Source organism: Mixophyes fleayi, chromosome 12 (assembly GCF_038048845.1).
Source record: "Mixophyes fleayi isolate aMixFle1 chromosome 12, aMixFle1.hap1, whole genome shotgun sequence".
Classification (NCBI taxonomy): domain Eukaryota; kingdom Metazoa; phylum Chordata; class Amphibia; order Anura; family Limnodynastidae; genus Mixophyes; species Mixophyes fleayi.
In genome coordinates this window covers 24169912-24197484 of record NC_134413.1, presented here as the reverse complement: position 1 = coordinate 24197484, position 27573 = coordinate 24169912, and the positions used below count along the sequence as shown (strand labels likewise).

Below are 27573 nucleotides of genomic sequence, written 5' to 3'. Positions count from 1 at the left end.
CCCATGTGCACCCTTACCAATAAAGTCTATCGTATTAGTAGGGTGCATGAACGTGGAAAATAGTGCGCTCTCTGAAATTTTAAAAGCTGCGCATCTGACTCTTCTATGTGCTATAATTAAAGCGCTTTTCATGCGGTTATCAACATGTGAAAAGCGCAAATAAAACGGACTGGTGTGAACATGTTTGTAGACTTTTTTTTTTTTCATACTTTCCTGGATCCCTGAAAAACTTAAATGTGAATTTAACTAAATAACTTAATATGTCTTTTGTTTTTATTTTTTAACTGCAATGTTTTTATTATACTTTTTTATCATTTTAACAAATTATGGGGATGCAGAAAATAAGAAAGGGAACAGTTAAAGTATACATCAATGCATACTTTATTTTTAACCAAGGTAAATGTTCCCTTGTAATGTAAATGTACCATGTTTACACCAGCTGTTTCTCTCTTACACTGAGTCTCAACATACATTTACCTCTTAAAAGAGGAGGTTTTATTAGAACTCGCTTAGATAATTGCTCTTTAGCATCCTATGTTGACAACAGCTGAATGCCATCTTTGGTACAGGACAGCAAAAAACAGCTTTCATCGAGACCCAAAGCCTTACTAATGATTAGAGATTCAAATAATTCTGTAGGAAAGCAAAAAATTTGTCCCAGGAGATGATCTCCCATATATGGGATCTTTTGGAAAATATAGATCATCTTTAAGTTGGAAGAACTTGCCAGCCTCATTCAGTGTCTTGTTTCTAGTGTTATAAGAGTTTTAACAAATGTTATTTTGTGCTCCTGAGCGAAATAGGCTGTTTATTGATTGCAAGTTGCTTCTTGGATCAATCAGACAGAATTACAGCAATCTGTCTCTATCATTGCCCGTGGCTCTGGCTCTGAGGTCTCTCGCCCTCCCTGAGTTTCTCCTTCTCCTCAAGAGAGTGTGCCAGCTTTTTCCAAACCACCTAAGCGGCTACATTTTGTCTCCAGTGCCCACTTTTAACAGCTGCCTCCTGCAATTACGATGAGAAGGTACAACAGGCAGCAATCTGAGGAACAATTGCTCCTTTCTGAACTAGTTGGAGATGCTTTGGGGTCAGCCAGTGGTGTATTACTTACCTGTTGATAGATGGGTTATTTTTCCTCTGTGATAATTTCTTTAAAAGCCTCAGAGTTCAGCAAAGACCCAGACTGCATTGTTACCCTTAACCTTTCTACGGCATTATGTTTAATATTAAAGGGGCTTAGATACCCCTATCCTTTTGTAATGTTTAAAGCCAGTGAAAGAGGCATTAGAGTACCATGCCCAAACTGTGTATCTTTTTGCCAGTGTGATATTTTAACAGTTTACTTTCTAGATAGATTCTGTTGTGCGTTTATTTTTTTTGAATCCGACTGATTTAGATTATAAAGTCACATTGCAGAATTGTGCGCTTATCCTGTGCGTTCATTTTACAAGTACTGCCATTTGAATATGCTGAACAATTTGTGTACATGAGTAAAATTATCAGTTTGAAGAGGCACCTAATTTATTTTACTCCTTTATTATTACAGAATGTTTATTTGGCTAAAGTATCTGGATTTGGTGTCATTATAATAAATGCAGGTTCCCCAGTTAATTTAAGATATAAATGAGACCAAATTAAGCAGTATATTAGGAGAAAAACATAAAAGCATAAATTAATAGCGTGATCCTAAATTAGAAGCAGATTGGACATTGCAGTAACGACTTTCATGTTCTCACCTTGCGCATTTTACAGAGTGTCTTCCCACCCCCCCCCCCCCCCCCAAAGGTAGATACATCTTCGCTTTACAGGGGTGTTTCTAAACATTGGGAAGTTGGCATGCATCTTGAAATGCGCTTAGTGAGCAGTTAGGCACACTTGGGCAAATGAAGTAGTGGAAGTGCGTAATTTTTTGGCTAGTAAATGAGCTTTGTTCTTTGCACACTTTCTGAGCACCCACTTTAAAACTGTATTACAAACATTATATAACCCTCTTAGTTAGGAAAGAATCTTAATAGAATATACTATACACATTTTTTGCAAAACTAACAAGCGACAAGTGCTAATTATTAACATAGATGGCACTTTTAATAAATAGCTTTCAGTCTTAAACTGTAGTTTTTTTTATTCAATAATGCAGCTGTCTAAAAGTAATATAGCAGCGTTTTGAGGCTAATGAAATGCTTTGTGCGTCTGTTTGCTGTACAGCAGTGTTCCTTATGTAATGGTAAAGTTATCCAATGGGACACGACATTATCCTTTTACTGATAAGGCTTTGTATTCTCCTCACATCTGCTGCTGACAATTGCAGAACGAGGTATTCCCAATTTAATGCATCCAATGCCATGTTAGCATTGCCATGTCTATGACAAAGGCATGAGCAATTTGTAGGGTTTGAAGTGGATGCTCCCTTCTCATAAGCCTAAGAGGCAGGCCATCCGTGTTGGCATATGTTAAAGCCTGATAGCAGCGCTTGGCGTGGCTCTCTTGATGAGAGTCTAAATCTGCGTCTTTGTTCTTGTAGACCCCAATCGGGGGCAGCAGGAGCTTTCTCTCAGTGGGAAGAGATGACCGCCAAGGTTCACAATAGCAGCATTGTACTGTTGCAAATTTCTCAAAACAGCTTGACAGATCCTGGAAGGAAGAGGGTTAGGGAATGGGAGGAATCTGTCTCCCAGCACCATCTGTAGGTTATAACCTAGTATTTTGCACATGCTGACAGAAATTAGGAGGGGGACATGGGATTTGTGATAATTATGAAGGGTTGGATTGGCATTAAAAATCTGTCCACTTGCTATGTCCTACCTTAACCTTTCATTCACAGCAGAGAGGAACTGTAAGAGGCTTATTTGGCATAGGTCAGAATTTTCTTTGTGTCGACTTAAATCTGAGAATTAAAGGGCAAAAAAAAAGAAAAAAAATTCTCGGCAAACACAGATCTTACACCCAACTGATCATGACAAACACTTCAGTTTGGCCTCCCCTTCCCCCATATGTTTTCATTGTTTGATGGGTAACAAGGAATTGTACAATTGCAAAATAAGCATCATCAAGTTTTGGATACAACATATTTTAGACATAGAAACCCTTCCTTTTAGTCACTATGCAGCCATTCCAAACGTGTGTTCTTCAAAATGGTACATTTAAAGTTTAGTATAAATAATCGTGCATGTTTTTATTTTATTTTTTATCATTTTTTTAGTATTTGAAGAGCGACCCTATATGTTTAATTAACACATTGGTACAACTTTGTATTTCTTTTTTTCTTTTCTTGTAAGAGTGTTTTACGTACATATATGTATTATATACAAATCAGGCGAAAGCATCTCTTTTTGGTTTCAAACAATATTATACTGGAGGCCATTTGTACCTCTTATTGCAGCATACATTGTATTTAAGTCTAGATTATTGTTCCAGAACCCAAGCCAGCTGACCCCCAGAGGCACATTGTGCATTAGTTTAAACTAATATGCTCCTTATCAGGAAGATAGAGACGGTGACTTTTTGCTGTCATTTGTCACGGCTGACTTAAAGTAATACAATCAAACTTTGTGTGTGTTCATAATAATTACTAGATTCAATTGAGTCTGGACATGATTGTCCTACGCATAGATGCAGATAAACCATAAGTAATTCACCTTATTATGATGTAGCCAGCTGAACATGTCTGTAGCTGCAATGCTTGGGTGGGAGCTTAACTGTAGATTAACACAAGTGTTAGCTTTTTCAGACAAATAGCTTGTCTGCTTAGGTCTCTATAGATCACTTGTTTTGCCTGTGCTGACAGTGTTAGGTAAGCAGTTAACTAGGTCACAATTGCTTGTTCTCCATTTAGTAAACAAAGTGATTTGGTGGTAACGCAGCAGACTATGGGATAGTTAGGTCCTTTTAAAACAAGATTATTTATTCATATATTTTTATAAAACCTCCTAAAATAACAGTAATAAAAGTTTTTTTCTGTCATTTTAGAATATAGGCCTGAAAAAAATGCTAATACGTTAATGTGTAGGAATATATATTTAAAATGTATTTTAATGTTTTCCAACACTAGTTAATGTGCTACTAATTTTTGGAGGGGAGGGTTGGTTTGTTATTTGGTAATAATTTTCTCCAGGTTATTCCTAGTAAGTTTCTATAGTGGGGAGGGGGTCGTCAAACAGATTTTTCTGTAGAATTTGGTATTCAAAAATACACTTTTTTAAAATTGTTAATATCTCTCAGCTACTGCACTTCTGTAGAATAACTACCATGATTGCACAAGGCCAACAAATACATATCCCTCTTCTGCCCCAATGGCCAACATATAGTTTTGAAAATCTGTAGGGTGACCTGGTGGTCTGCGAGGGCCTTGCAGTGAGTCCAGATTTGATATCCAAAATGCTGGACATTATAAGTAAATGTGCGTGACTCTAACGCATTCCTATCCCGTTTGGACCCAAAGCCTCGGTCCCCATTTCCACGAGCAGACTTGTATCGATAATCTCCACTGGCTTCCAGATTCAGTGTACTTGATTCCTTTCTAAGTTTTTGGTAAAGTGTGGTGTTTGGTGTTTTGTGATTATTTGTACAGAAAGATTGGGCAACATGCATGTGTGTGCACAATCAAAAGTGAGTCTTGTTTATATACATTCTAAGTACCCCCCAGTGGAACTGGGATGTTACATCAGGCAACTGAGACCAGAACTGGGAGAATAAATGAAATGGGGAGATTTAACAGATAAACCACAACTACATGTATAATAAATATTAGTATTCATCAAACAGAAGGAACGTTGAAACTTCAGATTCACGTTACTTCCTTTGGTGTCACACTTGACCCCTCTCATCCATTCTCTCTCCCAGTCCTGCTGCTTCCACCTTTGAAATATTGCTAGAATACACCATTTTCTTCTCTAAGGTGAAACCACACCTCTCATCCATTTTTTCACCATTTCCCGCCTTGACTAGTGCAATCTCCTCATATATGGCATTCCTCTGACTCATGTATTCCTGCTTCAGTCTGTCCTAAATGCTTGGCCAAAACTGATCTTCCTCTCTCTTCGTTCCACATCCACTGCACCACTCTGCAAATTCATCCTCAACACCACCACCACTTATACATCTCAAACTTCATCTCAAACAACTCTCCCACATACCATCTTAAATCTACCTTTGACCTTCTGATATCCACCTCTCACTCTTCTGTCAAGCTATTACCCACTTATGGAATTACTTATTAGATCCCATCAGACTCCCCTCCTTCAAATCTTTAAGCGCTGTCAGAAAATCCGCCCTTATTATTAGAGGGACCCTGCTCCTGTCTACTCTACTCTCATTAGTACACCCTCACTACTGTCCCACTCTCAGCCACTCTCCTCTTGTCTCAGCTGTTCTTTTTTCCAATGAGATTGAAAGCCCTACTTACCCATTACTTTCAAGCCTGCACTTGTATTGTCTGCCTTTTTTTCTCCCCACTGTCCAATGATGTGGAGCACTGTGATGCATCACAAATCTACAACAACATAATAAATGGATTGACAAAGCTAAAAAGAAAAAAAAAGTACACTTCTCTTTACTCAAATGAATGGCAGTCCAAATGTCAAATGGTGTCATTATCTTCTATATTATACTCTGTTAATCTCTAAGCAAGAATGGAAGTCTAAATGGATTTGTGTAGAGCAGTGGTTCCCAAACTGTGCGCCGCGGCTCCCTGGGATGCCGCGGCTATCTCACAGGGGTACCAGGGCCAGTGGTAAGCAAGGTGGGGGGACTACTTGGTAATTATTTTGACTTAGGGGTGCCTTGAAAAAATTATGGAGACCCCAAGGGTGTCTTAAATTGAGAAAGTTTGGGTTCCACTGGTGTAGAACATTGTGTTAGATGGTGAACTCCACTACTTCCTCTTCATTTATTACTGCTCACCGGATGCTGATACATTTCTTATATCTCACGTGTATTAAACAATAAAGCAATTGTCAAGGATTTTCTGTTTTCTAAGCTCAGACAGCACTAACATCCCACTGTAAGAGAGATGCCGTCACTGCTTTTAGTCCGCAATCATTTTTGTTGTAACCTGACTTAAAGAACTAGTACTGGCAGCATTGTGCTAGTTTCTGCTCATTCTTTGATATAGTTATATTTTAGTGTTCTCTAGGGGATTAAGCCAGTTATAAATACTGACTATTTCTCCATTAACTGTTTAGGATTAGGGAGACTAGTCATGCACAAGGGGTTTAAATCTCCAGCTGGAAGGAAACCCGCGGAGTGTTTTACACTTACCTAGCTTTGGCAGCCAACAGAGTCAAGAATGAAATGGTGTGTACTAAACTGGAAGATGTTCAGCATTTGGAAGTTCCCAGTTCAGCACTGAGATAGGAGATCCTGATACGCAGTCGTATAAGTGTTAAAATGCAGTGTGTCAACATGATACAGTAACTGAGAAGATTCTGTTAAATTAATGAGGGTTTAGAAGCACATTAGGTATGATTTACTATGAATGATATCAAACACAATATATCTTCAGGTCTTCAATTGTACAGTAGGTATATATTTGGTTAATATGAAGTGACTTTGTATTCCACACTCTTATCTGTAGTAATTTCTTAATTATTACTATTGATAAATCCAAGTCCTTATTGGTATGGCCTCCTTTTCATGCCACTAGACTTTGGCAGGTAACAAGTCATAGAATATCCCAATTTCACTTGGGCTCGCCCTAGATACCTTCACATCCTGACACGGCATAACAATCACCCAATGCAGCTGGTACTGGAAGAATATCCACATTCCTAAACCTGGGTAGTCCTGATAGTAAGGGATAGCAATCCCCACTACTGGCTTCTCTTTGGAGAAACCCAGCCCATCCCTCTGTCACAGAGGGTTTAAGCCCACACACACATTACACAATCCACACCACTGCCAGGGAGAATTATCCCTTTTGGGTTGAGTGAACTTGTATAATGAAACCTTAGCAGTGTAACACAATGGGCTGAGTGAGTTTGTATCTAATAACCTGATCAGTGTAGTCCCATTGTCTGTATGAGATTGTACAACAAGCTCATTCAATCGCTTGATCAGTGTAGAATTATAATAGGATAACTTGAAGGTGGTGGGGAGACAGACTCCTGTTATGTCTGCATGAGATATGGGAGACACTAATAGAAACAGTGATTTGGCAGTGAGTGAGCAGGTACCTAATGGGGAGGCATTATGCCAGGGGCCTGACTGTTACTATGTGCAGTGGTATCTTTATTTTTCCACAGAATCGCAGGCAGATTGTAGTTGTAATGCAGAACTGTATCACTTTGCTTTTATTTTCAATGTTTGATTTTACAAAAATCACACAATCCAACAGCGTAATGTTCTAGCTGTTAAATTTCTCAGCAGTCTCTAGCAATATATTTTCCTGTGTACATTCAAGTTATTACTTATTGTATTACAGGAGATGGGAAATTCAGTAAGAAAGGGGCAAATTGTTTCAAGACAAACATTCCATTAAAATAGGAAGTTTGTTGATTACATTTTTTTTTTTTTGCATACTTATTTAACATCCAATTTTGTTTTCTCATAAGGAGGTCTTCAGATTGAATATGCAACATCTTTCCTACTAAAGACAGACTTTTTTAATCCTGTCCATTAGTTTAGCACCTTTTAATAACGTCAGTCTGTGTTATGGCAGATGTCTTAATGCAGGGTCTGCCTGCTCAGCCATGGGCACCTGTTTTGGATTTAGATTTCTCTGGTAGCCTGTGGGGTTTAAAGAGCAAGACATACCAGAAGTCTTCATATCACTGGCAGTGGTACAATTAAAAAATGTCCATGTCTCTTTCTTGGGGGGAGTCTCAAATGAGAAAAGGTATTTTTGCTGATATGCATGAATGGAATAAGGTTGAAGTGGCTTCATACCCCATAAATGGACGAATTTGAAAAAATTGTAACAGCTACATGTTCCCAGTGTTGACCATCTTATTGTGGCTGTGCAATTGATGTTTTGGATGTGCAGGTAATAGACCTGATACAACTTTGCTGGAATTTGTTTTTATCCAGTACACATGTTATTTAAGTGCATTTTTAGCAGAATACATTTTTATCATGAAGTAGATATTCCCTTTGTCTGTTTTTATTTTGTTTCCTGGTATGTGGACCTGGAGTTTAAGGATCAGAGAATGGAGACCTCGTCCATTCTGGTGACTGAAAGTAGAGTTGACTATTAATTGGAATCTTTGAACCATTTGATGTGTGTTAAAGAATAGTGTTGTGGAGAAACAAACAAACACACGGATAGCCCATTGTTCTCATTGTAAATGTGACTTCATTGCTACAATGGTTATTGTCACCACTATACACAGTACCACATTATATATTTTTTCAGAGTTGGCTGTTACACGGAAGATCAACTGTGTAAGTTTGTTTATTTGAACGATTATATTTTCACAAGGTTGAGGTGATAATAGGTCGGCTTCATTTTTCATGTCTTACCAACTTTTTTCATGTTTTGTTTGACAGGCACCCTTGTGGATAATAGATACATTTTCTTTATATGCTAAGGGTTTGGGTTATATTTGACTGATTGATGAAATATTTATTTATGTGAGAACACACTGCACAGATTCTTTGTTATATTTTTTGGAAGAGACTATATTGTAAAATGTGTTTGGAGTTAGGGGTTTAAACGGCGGGCACTGTGTAACTTGATGTAAGATGTGGGAGTGAAAGAAAGGTTCATATAGACTTTATTCTTCCACCTTCCAGTCTTTTGGAACTTAAGCCCCCTTTATTACTGTCCTTCTAGATTTTGGTCTGCTGCCTGGAATCTATGAATACAAATGCACTATATGGGCAAAAGTATTTGGTCACGCCTGTTACAATCAGACCCTTTGCCAGAGGTGTATAAAATCAAGCACCTTGCCTTGCAGTCTCCATTTGCAGGCATTTGTGATACAAAATGAGTCATTCTGAAGAGCTCAGTGACTTCAAGCGTGGTACTGTGATAGGATGTCACCTTAGCAATAAGACAGTATGTAATATTTCATCCCTGCTGGATATTCCACGGTCAATTGTAAGTGATATTATTAGAAAGTTGAAGCGTTTAGGAACAACAGCAACTCAGTCACAAAGCAGACGACCATGTAAACATCACAAAGCGGGGTCAATAGCTGCTTAAGGCGCATGGTGCGTAAAAGTCACCAACGCTCTGCTGATTCCATAGCTGAAAAGTTCCGAACTTCCACTGGCATTAATGTAAGCACAAAAACTGTGCGGCGGGAGCTTAATGTATTGGGTTTCCATGGCCAAGCAGCTGCATGCAAGCCTCACATCACCAAGACCATTGCCAAGCGTCAGATGGAGTGGTGTAAAGCAAACCGACACTGGACTGTGGACCAGTGGAAACGTGGTCTGTAGAGTGATGAACCACGTTTCTTTGTTTGGCAGTCAGATGGGCGAGTCTGGGTTTGGCAGATGCCAGAAGAACTTTACCTGAGTGACTGCATTATGCCAACTGTGAAGTTTAGTGGAGGAGGGATAATGGTATGGGCCTGTTTTTCAGGGTTTGGGTTTAGGCCCCTTATCTCCAGTGAAGGGCAATATTAATGCTTCAGCATACCCAGTCATTTTGGACAATGCTATGCTTCCAACTTTGTAGCAATAGTTTGGGGAAGGCCCTTTTCTATTCCAAAATGACTGTGCCCCAGTGCATAAAGCAAAGACTGCAAAGACATGGCTTGATGAGTTCGGTGTGGAAGAACTTGACTGGCCCGCACAGAGCCCTGACCTCAACACCATCAAACACCTTTGGGATGAACTGGAACGGAGGTTGCGAGCCAGACCTTCTCATCCAACATCAGTGCCTGACCTCATAAATGCTCTACAGAATTAATGTATATTAAAGTTATGTATTTGAATACAATGTCATTACAGTCCCTGTTGGTGTAATGGTCAAGCGTCTGAATACTTTTGTCCATATAGTGTATGCATAGACCCCCTCTAATAGTGTGTTTATCTTCCAAATATATAAAAACAGCAATACTCTCTATCAAGGCTAGAGCAGTGGGGATAGTCATGGTAACTACAAAATGCACCTACCAGAACAAGTTCCCATCTTCCATGCACCACCTATCCCTCTATATCCGTTCCTAGCCCCCATTTCCTCCTACCCTGCCTGCATCAAGTGTCTGGGTGACAGCCCCTGAAAATGTTTATTACCTTAGACCTGCACTTACCCACCTTTCAGCAGCTTTTTTTGGTTTATTATAAAAAAAAAGTCTATTCAAAGCACCACATGTACTCCAGTTATTTCTATATCCTGCTTTCCAACACTGAGTAGCGACATTGGCCTATTAAACTTGTTGAACTATGAATTGCTAAAAGGACTTCAATAGGCTATACGTTTTCCACAGTAAATAAACTGCTATTTATTATTAGCCGTTTTGCCTGCCTGTTATTCACAATAGAGGAATATTGAGCTGTATGAAAAATAATTGGGTGAAAAAGTTTTTGAGGGGGAGCAAGGTACTTAACCAATATGACAGCCTAAGTAGCAGATGTTTGGCTTCAATGTAATATTATTCATATTTTGACATTTTAAGCTGTAAGACCATAAACCATTATAGCAATGTTTATATAAAATTTATACTGGAGCACACAGAAAAGAAAGATGCTAGTCAACTGGAGCCATATATAACTGCACACCATTCAACCGCTTTACACTGTGGCTGAAGTTTACCCACAATGCCTGCAGCCAGTTTGTGGGCTGAACCAATATTTAGGTATCGTATCATTAATAGCAATTAACTAGGAACTACTGATGCCCGAGGCACTTATTTAATAGACTCCGTGCTAGATAGGGGGAAGCCATGTAAGGGACAGGTGTCGGTTACAGCTACAAGAGATCCCTGAGTCTTGCAGAAGGTGAGAGGGAAATGGCTAGTTATATATTTTTTATTTTATTTTTTAAATTGTGCATATTTAATCCATTGATGCATCTTCAGGGATGAACAGAAGAGTGCTTTGGATTAAAATTGTTCTGCAAACGTAATTAAAATTGTGCTGTTTTCACAGTTGATACTTTCCCTTTAACAGCCAGCTTTTAACCTATATTTGCGAACTATACGATTTGATAATATAAAATGTGAAATATTTGATAACACTCCTACAGAAAAACTGACAACTTTTGACCACACAATAAATGTAAAATCATCTTTTTTTTTTTTGCGAGGTGTTTGTGTTAATATAGGATGGTGGTTATGCAGCTTGGCCCTGCCTTCTGGTGTGAACAAGAGTGATCAATAGAAAGTGGCTCATTCCCAGCATGCCTAGAGTGATCAGTTAACACACCAGTGGGATTTTCTAGGGCCCACCTAGATGCCACGCTTGTAATGTGCTAACAAGCTCATTTTTTCCCTACCTCTTGCCTCTTCTTTTTTTTTTTTCCTTCTCCCGTAGAGGAATAGCTTAGAACTTCGGTGAACTAAACATAATGAAAAGCACCACAGGAGACAGAAAAGAACTGTGATTTTTTTTTTTTTTTTCAGCCAAATAGAAAATTAGTTTTGGTAATACACAAAGGGCAGTTTTTTTATGTGCAAGGGAGACTTGCTGTGAAACTGAAGATTCTATTAACTGCCCAGAAATCTGCAGCTGGGAGAGAGTCCTGTAGCCCATTTCCTCTGCATAGACGCACACATCCAATCAGGAGACTAAAGAACAGTTACCGCAAAATATAATTTTTAGTTTGTTCCATAGATAATTGCATGAAGAAGAAAAAGCAAGCAAAAGTTCAAAATTAGCTTGACTTGGATCGGTAAACGTGTCCTTATTTCCCATTCAGAAATTTTGGGAGGTTTGTAGTTACTAGAGATGCTCAGGCTCGGTTCCCCGAGAACCGAACTTAGCAGATCCGAGTACTGAGCCGAACCGGCTCGGTACTGTCGCGCACACTCGGAATTGAAAACGAGGCAAAACGTCATTGTTAAGTCGTCGAATCTCGCGAGTTTTGGATTCCTTTCCAAGACCCAAAATAACGGTGGGAGTGAGGGCGGACCCTCCTTTTTCTTTTCTGCCATTGCTGTGCGCCAATGTGTCCTTGATGTGCTAGGAACTGCCGTGTGTTTGTGTCATTGCTCTGTCGCTTACCATCCAGCCAGGTCGCTGCAGTATTTGTCCGACAGTGTATGAAAATAATATTGTGATCTGTGAGGTGGTCAAAATTGATTGCAAATTACTTGAAATTAGTGTTATTGAGGTTAATAATAATGTAGGTACAAAAAAAGAGCAAAATTATGTGATTTTAGCATATTTTAAGATTTTTTCTAAAAAATCCCAAACCAGTTCACGGGGGTCAGTGAGCATCTCTAGTAGTTACCCATAGCGACTCATTAGATTCTGTCATTTTTCTTATAAAAAAAATAGAAAAAGAAAGTAAACATCTCATTGGTTGCTATGGGTCAGAGCAAATTTTTTTTTCCTCCTTGTGAACTGCCATTGAAGTGTTGTGTAAAAAAAAAAGTGTAGCAGTGCAATTTACATCAATGCAAAATAGTTTACATTTATTTTTAATAATCATAAATATAACCACCTTGGTCAACTTTTTTATGTAGTAAGAAATGAGCCCTTAGAGACGCCAGAGAACACAATTTTGAAATGTGAACCTTTTACTGAATTTATTTAAAAAAAAAATTAAATAATTTTAATTCTGGAAATTTTGTAAGCATTCAAAAACTTAGTCGCTTGCAAACTTTTGAGAACATGGGCTATTGGTGGAAAGGACTCTTTCCTAAATGTTTTCTAAAATTGTTACAACAGTTTTTCATTGCATAGAGATCATACTCTTGTCGCCCTCCATAGGCTACTGTGGTTCCCATGTGTTCCCTTTACTGTGTTCTTAAAGTGTTTTCAAAATTGATCATTGAAAGTGATTTATTAGATCATGGGGTAAATGTATCAAAGTCCGTTTATTTCATCTCGCAGGTATTCGGGCGACTTTGCAGCTAAAATTGGCGACTTTGCAGCTAAAATTGGCTTGTAAAGGCAAACTTGCCTTTACAAGCCATCGCCGCTTTAAATTTTACCTGCAAAGTCGCCAAATACCCCGAGATGAAAAAAACGGACTTTGATACATTTACCCCCATGAGTGTAATCTGTCTAACACAGTATTTGGATTTTTAATCAGATATTCTTATTAATTGAAATAATTTGTTTCAGTTTTAGGTTAGTGTTTTTGAATAACACACCGTTAAAAGGTTATATAACTCTAACCTCCCTCGGGAAGATTTTAAAAGTTGTGGGAGGATGGTGAAGAGATTTCTCAGATCAGGAACCTGCAGAAACAGAGACAGCAGGCTAGTTATTTCTCTTGATAATTGTGTGTAGCCGCCTGCCGCTCACATTTACAGAGCTGCTTGATAACAACCTTTGTCAAATCCCGAACATATTCATCTATGTCTTAATATATGTACAAGACGATGCATAATGACTCATAGGCTATGTTATGAATCATAAAATATATATATTTTAAAATACCTTTATGTGCTAGTCTTGAATTTTGCTGCGGAATGTACAATATGTGAAATTAGGCCCTTTTTAAATTTGTACAAAAAGCTACTTCCGTTGCATAATAAAAGTGCCTTGTAAGTAATTGTGGTGTGATATATAATATATATAATTGTGGTGTGATATATATGTGATGCTGACCGTATGCATGCCGTTGTAGTAATTTGGCATGCTCATCTCCAATGGGAGGGTCATGATAGCATAGATTAAGCCATTCAGGACCTGATTCTTTAAGGCACGCAAAGCACTCTTAACTTGGTACAAGCAGAACTAAAGAAACGTCTGTTGTTGAATATGGGTGCAGGTACCCTCTGCATATATGGCACTTGCCGTATTGAGACAGACACAACACACTGCATGAGATATGAATCATACATGTGTGGAATATAAAGTCCCAGCAGAACGCACAGAGGGGAAAAAAAAGTACTCAGTTATTGCCACCGATTAATAAGTTATTAATGTAAAAACACAGTAAAAGATTTTTTTTTTTTATTATTGCAATTTTTTCTCAATGAAATACATCTATCAGGATGTTATTAATGTCTACTGTATATAAAATGCACCTTTACAGTTACACTTGATTGCAGACACATGTTCTAGCATGTATACCCAACCGTCATCACTCGTCACCTACACTTGACCTGTACTGATAAGACTGAAAAGCACATACCTTAGAAATTCCCAAAGGTTGAATCAGCCGCTACTGCTTGCGCTTGACCTTGGCACGCCCTTCCTTTACATTGATGACATATATACGCCCTTCTTTCCCGTTCTGTCAAATCGTAGTCAGTCAGAAGTATCATTTACGTGCGAACATCAATTGCGTTCTTTGTCGTATGTTTCGGTTTCTCGCATGCGCAGAATGGGAAAATGCAAAATATGCCACCGAAATGGACTTGCGTTCTTTAATGAATAAGGCCTTCAATGTTTAAGCCTATTGAATGCATTGGATGTATCCATTAATTTAGCCCAGCAGTTGACCCTGTATTCATCAGTTGCGATGATCTGTGAGACAGATTTTCAGAGAAAATAAAATCATGTTTGACTCACGCAAGTTGGCCATCTTGGTCGGTTTAAGTACAACCTGATTAGCCTACCATATCAGCAAAAGTGTGGCCAACAGCAGTTTATACATAGAACTGCTCTATAATATGTTTGATCGTCATGTGGGCAGTCATCTATGGGGAGCTAGACTGATGTCCTTGACCATTGAAGTTGTAGCACTCAAATGTTCAGTGATCTTTCAAATCTAAAGGTGGTTTATAGATTGCTAACCAAATTGCACATAGCAAAATATGTTGCTTGCATTAGTTTCCCCAGGTCAATATGTAAATACAGGCCCATGTTTGTTTGGGGAAATGGTTGGAGTGCAACAACAAAATAATTTAAGTTCTGCATATATGCAAAAAGGAAGCTTACTCAACTAAAATGTGCCTTCTGATTTCTGTAATACCAGCTTTACATATTATCTCCATCTTAGCAGCTAGTAATATAGAGTTTATATTCTCTGCTGTCTGAACATTTTGCTCTTAACCCAAATGCAATGAAGCTTTGAAGAGAGGATGCGGTACTTGGATTCAATCATCCAGCAACATTTGGAGCCCACCACCTTCGAGGACTATGCTGCGCAAGTCTTCTGTCCAGCTCCACATAATCACCACCTTCTGAATGCATGTGAGTATGTTCTCCTGAAACCATTATGGATGACTTTTATTCTCTCAATCAGATTTAAGTTCACATACGTTCCTAGCTTACCTCATTTAACCAATGTTTTTGCTTTTATCCTCTATAATTCACCATTATTGCATTTGGTGGGGTTGTCAGCAATACATATGCTTCAGTATAATTGTTTAAGTGCCTGAGAAATGACGTTTTCAAACACTTGCTAACTATATTTCTCAAGTTATACTTGAAGAATACCAGAATTCCACAATTTGGAACAGAAAAATGGGAACATCTCCCAGAATTATAAGCATTCAGAATTACACAAGAACCTTTTTACATTGCTATGTCTTGAAACAGGTAAATCTTATTCAACAGACTGAGTCGCTGCGTTGATCTATTTTCTGGAAGTTCACAACATGTACCATCTGGCAGCCAAAAAAAAAAGAAAAAAGTTCAATTATGTTTTCTCCTCTTTGTGTGAAAATATTGTTATTGCCTTGCATTCTTCCTTTTGGTAAAAAGATAATACAAAAAATTACATCACAGGTGGTCCTGGACAAACTGTTTTGGACGCTGTTCGCGGCACCAGATGATGTTGTTGCTGTAACCTCTTTATTAAATAACCACAGGATACAGAATATACAGCCCATTCTTACTTGCGTATTTCAGAATCCTTTGTCCGTTTGTTCTTATAAGTTGCTGTCTGCTCAGGAAATGTTCCTCAAATTAAATTGTAAGGCCAAGTGGGTCCTAAGTACATTATGTATCTGTACAGAGCTGTGTGTATATATGTGTGTGTGTAACTATGAATGTATATATGTATATTTATTATACAAGTATACTCGCACACTGGTGGAAGAGGAATTTAAGAAGTGGTGGTATGGAAAATGTATGTGAATGGAATTTGAGGCAGTAAGAGAAGTGGTGGTATTGCATACCACAGTATACCAGCCCACTTTGACCAGTGTATATGTGTGTGTGTGTGTGTGTGTGTATATATATATATATATATATATATATATATATATATATATATATATATATATATATATAATTAGATTATTAAAGTAGTGCATACAGTACAGTTCAAAACTAATGGATCTTACATATAATACACACACTTATACATACTGACATTCCATAAAATATATGTTGATCTAACGGGCATATTCAATTAGAAGTAGATTTTATGCCACCTACACCCCCTTGTCAGAACACCCACAGTTTGAGAGAACCCTATTTGGGTCTGTGACCGTTCCCTCCGATGTGTTCGCACCTTGAAATGACAATGATCCAGTGGAGGTTTGTTGAGGACTGTTAGTGTCCTGTGTAATAATAAAAATTATTTTAAAAATGGGTGGTGTAGCCCCCTCTCCAAATCCTTAACCAGCACTAAAGGTATGGCATGAGATCCCCTTGCTGTAGTGATAACCAGTCCTGGGCTGGTCAGTATCAATGGGCTGGGAAGCTACAAAAACAGTATTCCCCCCCCCCCCCCCCAGAGGCTACCAATTGGTCCCAAGTATTACCACGTTTGGGAGCCTTGGAGTGGCGTATTTGCCACCTTAATGGTCCGACTATGATGGTCAGTGGTCCCTAACAACGTTATACCAAAGGATTATAATTAATTTTAAAATAAACTTTAATTTAATAAAATACATCCCAAACCCCCATTCACCACTTTATTCAATGTCCAGTATGTCCAACCACTGGGTGGCAGTCTTGTTAATTACCCCAGCCTCCACAGCCTGGTAGCAGGGAAGCGCCTTGGTGCCTTTTTAGCAAGGTACAGGTAATTTTTTAGGGATTGACTCCTCTAAGATAGCATGTGACACGGGGCTGCTTTCAGGAGAAATCAGATGTTGTAATGTACCCTTGGAGTATGGGCGCATGACAGTTAATCCTTTGTTTTCTATATATCTGGCATGCTGCAAATCAGCCCATGCAGGTAGATTGTACTCTAACAGGGAGGCCACAAGGTTACTGCTTCAGTGGAGTCGGGGGGGCTGCAAAACCAGCACCCACCCTCCTACACACAGAATCTCTTACTGGCCTCCCCCTACTGTAGGGACTGGAGTGATTTTCCACAGCAGTGGCCCCGGTTTAATAGACTGGTCCCGTAAGACTTGTTACATTTGCCCAAACAACAGCATTTCAAAAGTAGAATATCTGGTAAATTGCTACATGAGAGCACCACTTGCTTTATGGACATGCAGTCCAAGAGTACATAAAATGTAATTAAAAAAAATTCTGCATGGTAAAAATATTTCCATTATAAGGCCACATTCCGGGTTCATTATTAGTGCATGTAGATTAAAAATGAGGGGCTGGAACATTTAACTATTTTATTCTAGGGGCCAGAAAGATCACAAGTTCTGCAGCCTCATTTGCATGACACAATGAACGTCAGATATTACAACATTTATGTAAAAGAGGAAAAGCTTTCGTTCTGGGTTGTAACAAGGGGAGGGCTGTCAAAGTTTAGCCCGGGGCAAGACTCGACTTCCAGTGTATTGTAAAGGGGAAAAAAATGCAGGAGACTCAGCCCAATATAGCCCACTATGGAACTGGCCCTGGGGGGGCAGATGCCCACCTGCCCCTGATTGTAGCGCACTTTCACTGGGCTCCATAGAAGAATTGGGGCGGCAGCAATATCTGTTCATTTTCTCCAGATGCCTTCACTCTCCTGAATTTGAAGCAGAATTTGGGCGTGTATTTCCGGAACTGAAAGCCCAAATTTCTGCCAGTCTACTTGTATGAGCAGAGCAACAGCCTCTGGAACTAATGGACTAGTATCGTCGAGCTCCATAGTAGCCAGTGATAGTTATAATTATATTAAGTTACTGTGCTCATCCTCCCTAGTATTTTGATTATTCTTCATTTCTTTCTTTTTATATATATATATATATGTAACTAGCAGATGTCACTGTTGTGTCTCAAAGCTTTATATCAGGTATCTGAAAGCTCCACAGGTAGTAGCATGCATAGTTATGAGTACTATATTTGTATCAAAACTATGTACATTTTTTAGATAAATGAATTCAATTTTGACAATGGCTCGATTTCTTTTTTAAATTCTGTTTATTCTGCCTGGTTTAAACATGTTTATTGTGTGCTTGTTTAAGAGTCTTTGCTGCTCCTTTTAGGAGGTCGTTATCTGTCCCTCTGTCTTCAGCCTTATGAATGATTTAATAAAGACGGATTGTGTTGATCATTTGAATCGACATTTGTGACACAAACGAAGATTTAAAAGTATGTTTCAAGACCTCAGAGCAATTTTTTTTTTAATAACTGCCAACAATCATTAATGAAGGGGACAAAAGCTTAATTTATAACATTGTTACAAATGTTTTAAATCACCTATAATTTGACCTTGTTTCTATTAGAGGCAAAATTAGTACAATTAATCCTTGTTTGCCAGATCTACATGAAGACGGAATTATTACTAGTGTGACTTTGTAATGCTTTTTTCTGCCTATGGTAGTGGAATCCAATAATTTACATGATGGTACCATGAAAGAAGAATTTTGTGTATTATATGTGGGTGTCTGAAATATAATTGCTTATTTTTCTGTTTGATTTATGTTTGTCTTATTTGGTAGTTTCTTACCTAATCCATTGAAGCCTGCTCGCAATTTGATTGCTATTTTTATATATTATTTCCTCTCTTTAGATCACTAAACCTTTGTTGAGTTTGAGAGGTAAGACCCGATTCTCATTCTCCTGTCTTTTCCTGCATGCTGTCTGTCCAATCATTGCCACTTAATCACTGCATGGGTAGTACGTAAGATTCTTTGAATGGACACCTGTCACTAACTCTCATGTCCTTGCACTGTGCATGAATTTAGGAAATGGCTACTGGTACAAGTTCTGGTTAGAATGGTAACACAATCTTCTCTGATCTATGGATGCAAGAGTTTGCTTCTAAGCATGAGCAATATAACTAGCCAGAGAGGTACCAAGTTTATTTTATTCAGGACTGTTTAAAAACCAAGGTGGTATTAGGGGGTCTGTGTTTCAGTTGTGAAATGTGGTAAGGCTTGCATGCTGCTTTTATGCAATTTGTAATAAAATAAATCAAAACAAGCAAATACCCTTTGTAAATAGCAAAGATTCTCTTTAGTGCTTCTGTGTTTAATAGCGTTCAAAAAAACACAAGCTGTAAAATGTATTTATTGAACAGTTAAAATAATCATATCTTTGTTATTTTTGAACATGACTGCAGGGATTTTTGAACATGACTGCAGGGATTTGCATCCATTGAGCCACAAGAACATTAGTGAGGATGGGCATTGATGATTAGTGATGAGGCCTGGCTCGCCGACGCAGTTTGTTTGATGGCTGTGAGGATTGTAGTGGGTTCTCTGAAATCACCTAGGCAAATGTTGCAACCAAAATGCAGCATTATTGGGTAAAGACAGCACAGGTTATGCGGGTATTCAGTCCGCCAGGTGGATGCTACAGTTCGCACAGAGTTACGCACGCAGTCACAGATTCTTCTGATGACTCTTTCAAGGATCACGGACGATTGGCTTAATAGTTACCTCTCTACTGGAAGGTAGGGCCAGCACAATCCCTTTCTGCTTATGGCAGATATGCAAAGTCACAAAGCCATGGAGTCCTATGGAATCACGGTCACTGTCTATACCTGAGACTGCAGCGCTGTTCCTAGTTGCCACCACTCCAAACCCCAATTACAGGTTATATTCCCCTCAATAATTTCACAGTGTTGGGGGGGGGGGGGGTTAAAGAAGGGCAATGTGGGGCGGTACTCAGGCTATCATAGGTGAACAGTTGATAAGGCCTATTCCCTTCTTCCACCGATGGTGATCAGGGAGTGTATATTCCTTGTGGACAAGGTACCTATGAGTCTAATTCCGGTTACTGGTGGAGCAATGACATTGTTGGCTAAACATGATACGATATGCCTAAATTATATTGACAACATCACTATTAACATAAATATGGAAGGCAATATAATAGGCATATGTTAACCAAACATACAAGAGCAACAAATGGTAATAAAATATGCGAAAAAGCAGCGAGAAGGTAAAAGTTTATAATAGGCATTGTGAGTGTTGCTGTAAGTTAGTCACAATAAGTCCAACAACCGCATTGCATGGCCTCACAGTCAAAGCTCTGCGCAAGCCAGTCAGGTTCTTTCACATCACACTACGGAAATCATTTTGAGGGACCTCACTTTGTGCACATGCTGAAACAGAAGAGGGCCTTTACCAAAATGTTGCCACAAATTTGTAAACACACAATTCATTAGAATGTCACTGAATGCTGTAGCATTAAGATTGCCTTTGACAGCCGCAGACCATTATTTCTCATCCATCAAACGTTGGCAGTATGCTTTCAGGTTGGAAGCATTCTAGTGGTATCTGCCAAACCAAGATTCATCTGTCCAGATGGTGACGCGTGATTAATCATTGAGAGTCCAACAGCAGTGTGATTTACACCACTCCAGTTGACATTTTTGCATTGCGCATGGTTATCCTCAGCTTGTGTACTGCTGTTTGGCCATAGAAACACAATCCATGGAGCTCCCGATGAACAGTTCTTGTGCTGATGTTGTTGCTAGAGGCAGTTTGGATCTCTGTAGTATGTGTGACAACAGACGATTTGTATGTGCTACGCGATTCAGCACTCGGTGGTTCCATTCTGTGAGCTTGAGGGGCCTACCAGTTTGCGGCTGAGCTGCTGTTGCTCCTAGATGTTTCCACCTCTCAATAGCAGCACTTACAGTAGACCAGGGCAGCGCTCTGGCAGGGAAGATAACATACTACAACAGTGCCATGCTGAAAGTCAGTGAGCTCTTCAGTAAGACCCATTCTACTGCTAATGTTTTACTATGGAGATTACATGGCCAAAAAGGACCAACCACTTATTAGAATGGGTGTCCACATACTTTTGGCCATGCAGCGTTTTTGTATATTGTATGTCCCAAAATATACTGTTAGTGTGTGGTAGTCAATTTAGGCTGTTAAGATTCCCTGGAACACGGGCTGATGTGAATTATTAAACAGTCTCTGTAAAGCGCTGCATAATCTGTTGGCATAACATAAATAATGGTTAGTATTGTACCCTGCAACATAGCTGCTCAGAAATGATCATTGATGATTAGTAATATTGTAATTTTGGTGCCTTTTAAAGTATCCCTGCTGATAAGGTTGTGAGCATTAGCAGTGCACATCCTGTTCTCTGAATTACACTGTTAAGACATGAGCCACATCTCAACAGCTTCTCTGCTGCCACCCAGGCATCCACACAAACCAAAATAGCTGCTCTGTCCTCTTGTCAAGCTTTACTTCATCTTATGCTTCAAGTTCTAATTCACTCTACTGGTATTATTAGTGTTATTCGAGGTGTCAGTATTCCCGATATGCTAGATGAAATAGTTTCTATAAATGAAAGATTTATTGACAGTAATAATAAATTGTACTAGATGTATTATGTATAGCTGGCACTATGAATATTGTGGTGTACTGATGGGGTTACCTTCTGGAGTAAGTAAAATACCAGTGATACTACATGATCATTGGTGTCGCTGATTCTTAGATCTATAGAATGCTTGGGGTTAACGTGGTGGTAAATAGCAGTTGTACTCTCCTTTACCCAGAGACCCCCTTCCCACTGCTTAGATTATAAGTATGGAAAATATACCATTAGTGCGAACCCAGAAATGTAACATCCCTAGTTCTCCGGAGTATAGAGAGATAACATAGTTGTACTTTATCCTTATATAGTTATTGGTCACAGGAACTCTACAAAATGAGAAGGGACTGCTGACCAGAACAACCTGCCCTGAACTGATGAGAAGATAAAGCCGGCAGAAACAGATCTGTTGGCAAAAGCTCAATTATAATTATTATCATCGTTTGTTTATAAGCCACCATAAAGTAGTTTGAACTGCATTCTTAAGGGTAAAAGACAGCTATTGTAGTGAATGGCTGAGAGGGGAGTCAGACACAGATCGGTGAAATGAGAATAAGTTCAGCGGCGGGGTTGAGGACAGATGGAAGTGGGGACAGGTGGGTGAGGGATGGTGGAGAGCAGGAGGTTGCAGTAATAGCCGAGACAAGAGGTAACACTAGAGTGTAAGAGAGTTTTGGTTGGGTCTAAGGTGAGAGAGGCTCTGATCCTGGAGATGTTGCAAAGGTGGAAGTGTGAATTGAGAGAGGGACTGAATATGGGGACTGACATGGAGGAGTTGACAGAAGAGAGGGTAGTGTTGTCAACGGATAGTCAGAGGAGAGGAGGATCTTGGAGGGAGAGGTGAATCGAGAGCTCCGTTTTGAACATGTTAAATTTAAGAGAGCTGGGAGGAGAGGAGATGACTTATAGGATATTCAAGAGAGGAAGGAAAAAGAGGTGAGCAGGTTTTTAGAGCATGACTCTCGATTGCATTTTCTAGCAGTCCCTTTTTATGTCAGATGCTTATTTGAATATTTTTCCCAAGGAATATGACCTAAATGTCTTCCTATTTCTACTCATTGATTAAGAGACCCTAAAAGTATATAAGAATTTACGGTGTGAGTAAAGGGGGAAAGAGTTGTGAAGGTGAGATATACCCATTCACCTTTGTTTGGTCATGTTGTATTGGGGAACACTGACAAATTCCACTTCTCCATTTAGGAGCACAAAATTGCTATTAAATGCTTTGTTGAAGTAACATGGTGCCAGAATCAAATGGTTCCTGGGCACTCTGCTAGAACCGGAAGCTGCCATTGACAACCATGTTCCAATATATGGAGAGGGATATGTATAAGTAAATGTGTTATGCACTATTTTTATGGGTGCTGTTTTGCAAGATAACATTTTATTGAGTTAGAGGGGAAAATATGAATGCTTAATATGATCCATCCTCTAGTGTGGTTCTTGCTAAAAAGTCATTTTAGGATAATTAAGAAGTATAATTGTTCTTTATAGTTGATTGTAAATTCCCCTTTACTTTTATTGAAATGTTTGACTCTTAAAAATAAATCATTACAAAATATTTTTTTAAAAAGCATAGTTACATTTCATTTTGGATAATAAGATAAAGTGAAAGAAAATATCTTAAGCCATATGTATTTTTTTATTATTGAGAAATGTCTCCAGTTGATTCTAGCCTATCACCAGAAAACAACACACATGGTTCAGATAGGAAATTCAGAGTATAATTAGGACCAGTGGTCTCCATTTTTTTTGGCACACATTCCCTCCTTGATGGTGCTGTTTGCAGCAAGGATATTTTGTGTAGGTCTAGAAATGGATGCAGGAGGTCTCTGTTCACTTAGGAACACGCGCTGCGGAACAAGTGCTGCGGAATCAGTGGCGCTATATAAATAAATGATGATGATGATGAACACGGTTTTGTCTAATTTTGCCATCCATATTGAATATGAGTGTAACTGTTCTTAGCCAATATAGTTTATTGTGTTTTCTATTGGCTAATAGTGTCCAATTATCATACTGTTTACATTCAGTTAATCTGACAGGAGAATTAACATACAAAAGGGAAAAAGGAGAGTTGCGCAGAAGTACCTAATAGGTTTTTAATAAAAAATGTCAAACAGCTGTGTAAAATACATGTATCACATACTAACAACCACAAAGTTACGGTGGAACGTATACTATGTATACACTAGCTTTTCAAAGAAACAAATAAAATAAAAATAAAAATGTAAAGATAAAAATAGATCTCAATAAAAAACAGATCACATGACCTCATAATCATGTATATACATGCATATATTGTGATGCAACCCAATGTACCTATTTATCACCAGCTGGTAAATATAATTGGGATATCCAGATTTAATTGGATCCTACAGGATATAAGGAAGGCAGAGAAATTGTTTTTCCCTTTTTGCTCTTCAAATATATAAATACAGTTGAAATTGAACTATTACATGTACATGCAAATGATGTTTGTTAATGGAGTTTAGATCTTCAGAAAACTGTCCTTATAAGGATCAAATATAGATGTTATCCAGTCATCAAACAGTGCAAGGGAATAATGAAAATGCCGTTAATTATCCAGAAAGTGGAATCTCTTGTCACAGTCACTGTTAGAAAACAAATATGATCCTATATATAGAGAACCACACTTTGTGTGTGAAACATCAAAATAGAGGCACCGCTTATTAGTGCTTCAGCGGCTATTGGCAATCAAATACCACATGTCTCCAAGAATAAAAACAGTTCCGTTATTGTGGATCTAATATGAATAATATCCGGTAAATAGACAGATGGAGAGAATTTGAATATTATAAATCATCAGTAAAATAAGATCTGTCGCAACCGCGACTGAAATTCAATAACAATTCCGTATATCGAACCATACTATGTATGTTAAGCGTCCAACAGAGGTGCAGCTTCTTTTCGCTTCAGTGGCTCTATATAATCAAAAGACCACATACCTCTGGGGATCCAAATCGGCTGATGATGAGTGTCTGTCAGCAATGGCAAAGATTAACCACCTTACCGGAAAGCGGGTCAGGATAAAAAACATACAGCAATTCCTTCGGTGCGCACCAAATCCGGATCCAGACACACAAATGACGTGTGGATGATAGGTCCCAATAATAATAGCGTTTCAGGCTTGGTAATAGCAATCAAATTACTCAGGCACTCAGATAGTGGTAGGCAACATAAAACAAGGCGACGCGTTTCGTCTGATGAACAGACTTTTTCAAGCAGTATTATTCCATCTGGATAGTTGCCCTTTTTAAAGGGAGTATTCCTTCTTTTAATTACATTCATCTGTTCAGGAGAATTAACATCACATATTTAGCAACAAACGTTATTTATAAGTGTTGTTTTAAAAGCAAAACTGTCTAAGTAGTGAAGACACAGTGAAAGCCATAAAGGATTATGACCATGGGCAGCAGTCTAACTGCTGCTCTCTCCAGTTTAGATTATGGTTTAAGACTCACCTAGGTGAACCCTCTTGGCAACTATTCTCATTATGTTACTTATATAAATAAATGCAAATATGTAAAGATTGATGATCTCTGTGCAGAATATATTGAACCCATATGGTTTACTAAATTATTATAGAAAGATATACACAATTAATATACTATATCCGTAGCACTCAAATTCAAACCTATTATTATTATCGTAGATTTGTAAGGTGCCACAATGCTCCGCAGCACCATACAGTAGGGAAAACAATATATACATAAAACAGGGACATACAAGGCAAACAAAATAAAATCAGGCATGAAAACAAAGGGTATGAAGGATCCTGCTCATTAGAGAGCTTACATTCTAAGTGGAAGAGGGCACAGCTGAAACATGTGGTACAGAGTGGAGATTGGGACAGTTATGAGGGTGCATTAGTGTGAATAGTGTTATCAGAGATGACCTCTAAAGATTTGAAGGCTGTGGGAAAGTCTGATTGAGCGTGGTTAGGAATTCCACAAGTCGGGAGCAGCACGAGAGAAGTCTTGTAGGCGCGAGTGAGAGGTGGTTACCAGAGGCGAGACAGGTCAGAGGTAGATCTAAGAGGGCGGGAGGGAGAGTATTTTGATATGAGATTTGAGAAGTATGCAGGGCTAGTGTTGTTGAGGGCTTTGTAGGTAAGTATGAGTAAGTTGAATTAGATTCTGGAGGACACAGGAAGCCAGTGTAGAGATTTGCAAAGTGGTGCAGCAGATGTGGAGTGGTGAGAGAGGAAGTTTTGGTAGCATGTTGAGTAAGAAAAGAGCATATTCTAGTAATGTTTTTAAGGTGGAGTCGACAGGAGTGTGGGAGAGAGTCTGGATGTGAGGAATAAAGCAGAGGGAGGAGTCAAGTGTGACACCAAGGCAGTGGGCTTGGGAGACTGAGGAAATTATAGTGTTAATGACAGTGAAGGAGATTTGAGGGGATGTGGTCACTCTGGCTGGAGGGAAAATAACAAGCTCTGTTTTGGACATGTTGAGCTTCGGGTAGAACATCCATGTGGAGATAGCAGAAAGACGGTTACAAGAGATAGTACCGAAGGAGAGAGGTCGGGGAAAAGATATAGATTTAGGTGTCATCAGCGTAGAGGTGGTATTGGAGGCCAAATGAGTGAATTAATGCCCCAAGAGAAGAGGTGTACAATGAAAAAGGTAAAGGGCTCCCCACAGATAGTGGGAGTGGAGGGGAGGATGTGTCAGAGGTAGAAACATTAAAGCAGCGGTTCGATAGGTAGGAACTGAACCAGGAAAAAACTGTGTTTGCAAAGGCCAATGGAGTGAAGGGTTTGTAGGAGAGGAGGGTGATCAACAGTGTCAAAAGCAGCAGAGAGGTGCATGAGAATGAGTATGGAGAAATGACCATTAGATTTTGCAGTAAGTAGATCATCGATCACTTTTGTGAGAGCAATTTCAGTGGAATGTTGGGGGCAGAAGCCTGATTGATTGCAGAGAGTTGAGAATGGAATGAGAGGAGAGAAAGTGAGACACGTTTGTACACTAATCGCTCAAGTAGTTTGGAGGCAAATGGGAGGAGAGAATATGGCGGTAGTTAGAGAGAGAGAGAGAGACAGGATTGAGTGATGTTTTCTTTAGAATTGGTGAGATGAGCACATGTTTAAAGGAGGAGGGAAATGTGCCAGTGGACAGAGTCAGGTTGAAGAGGAGAGATAGAGGTGGGCATGCAGTGGAGGAGAGGGAGCGGAGAAGTTGAGAGGGAATGGGGTCAAAGGGACAAGTTGCAGGGTGAGATGAGTGAAGAGACTTCGTCTTCGGTTACTGGAGAGAATGAATTAAGGGTGAATTGGGGAGTGTAGGTAAAGGTGGGTGGAGTGAGTAGAATTTGGCATGAGGAAATATCTCGCCAAATGGTGTAGATTTTGTCTTTGAAATAGGTGGCAAAATCATGGGCTGTGAGGGAGGAAGGGGGTGGAGGTGCAGGTGGGCAGAGAAGTTGAAGGTAGGTTAGAAGTCTGGGTGGATGTTAGAGATTTGAAGAATGTTTGTTTGGCAATAGAAAGGGCAGTGCTGTAAGATGAAAGGATGAATTTATAGCGGAGGAAATCGAGATAGGACGAGATTTCCTCCAGTGGCACTTTTCAGTGTGGGAGCACTTCTGCAGGTAGCTGGTCTGTTAACATAGAAGATTAAAAGTTTTCACAGTTACAGTGTAATTGATGGTCTATTGGAAATGCAGGATCACATTTATACCTTTTTATTTTATTCATTTTTAAATGATTTTATGGAGGAGCAATCTACATGGGCCTGATTCATTAAGGAAAATAAGGCAAAAAAAGGATTAAGTTTTCTCCTGGACAAACCATGATACAATGCAAGGGGTGCAAATTAGTTTATTATTTTGCACATAAGAAAATGACTGTCTTTTTTCATGTAGCCCACATACTTGATAGCTTTATTTTTACATTGCAATTTTAAGTTGATCTAGGAC

General features: G+C 39.0%; 1 protein-coding gene across 1 annotated transcript in view; it reads left to right on the top strand.

Annotated features, from left to right (window-relative positions):
• RALGAPA1 (Ral GTPase activating protein catalytic subunit alpha 1) overlaps nt 1-27573 on the top strand; it is a 121114-nt gene that overhangs the window by 92715 nt on the left and 826 nt on the right. The window contains exon 39 of the mRNA XM_075192955.1: nt 15074-15198. Coding sequence (XP_075049056.1) covers nt 15074-15198 — 125 coding nt within the window. The remainder of the gene's footprint in view (nt 1-15073; nt 15199-27573) is intronic.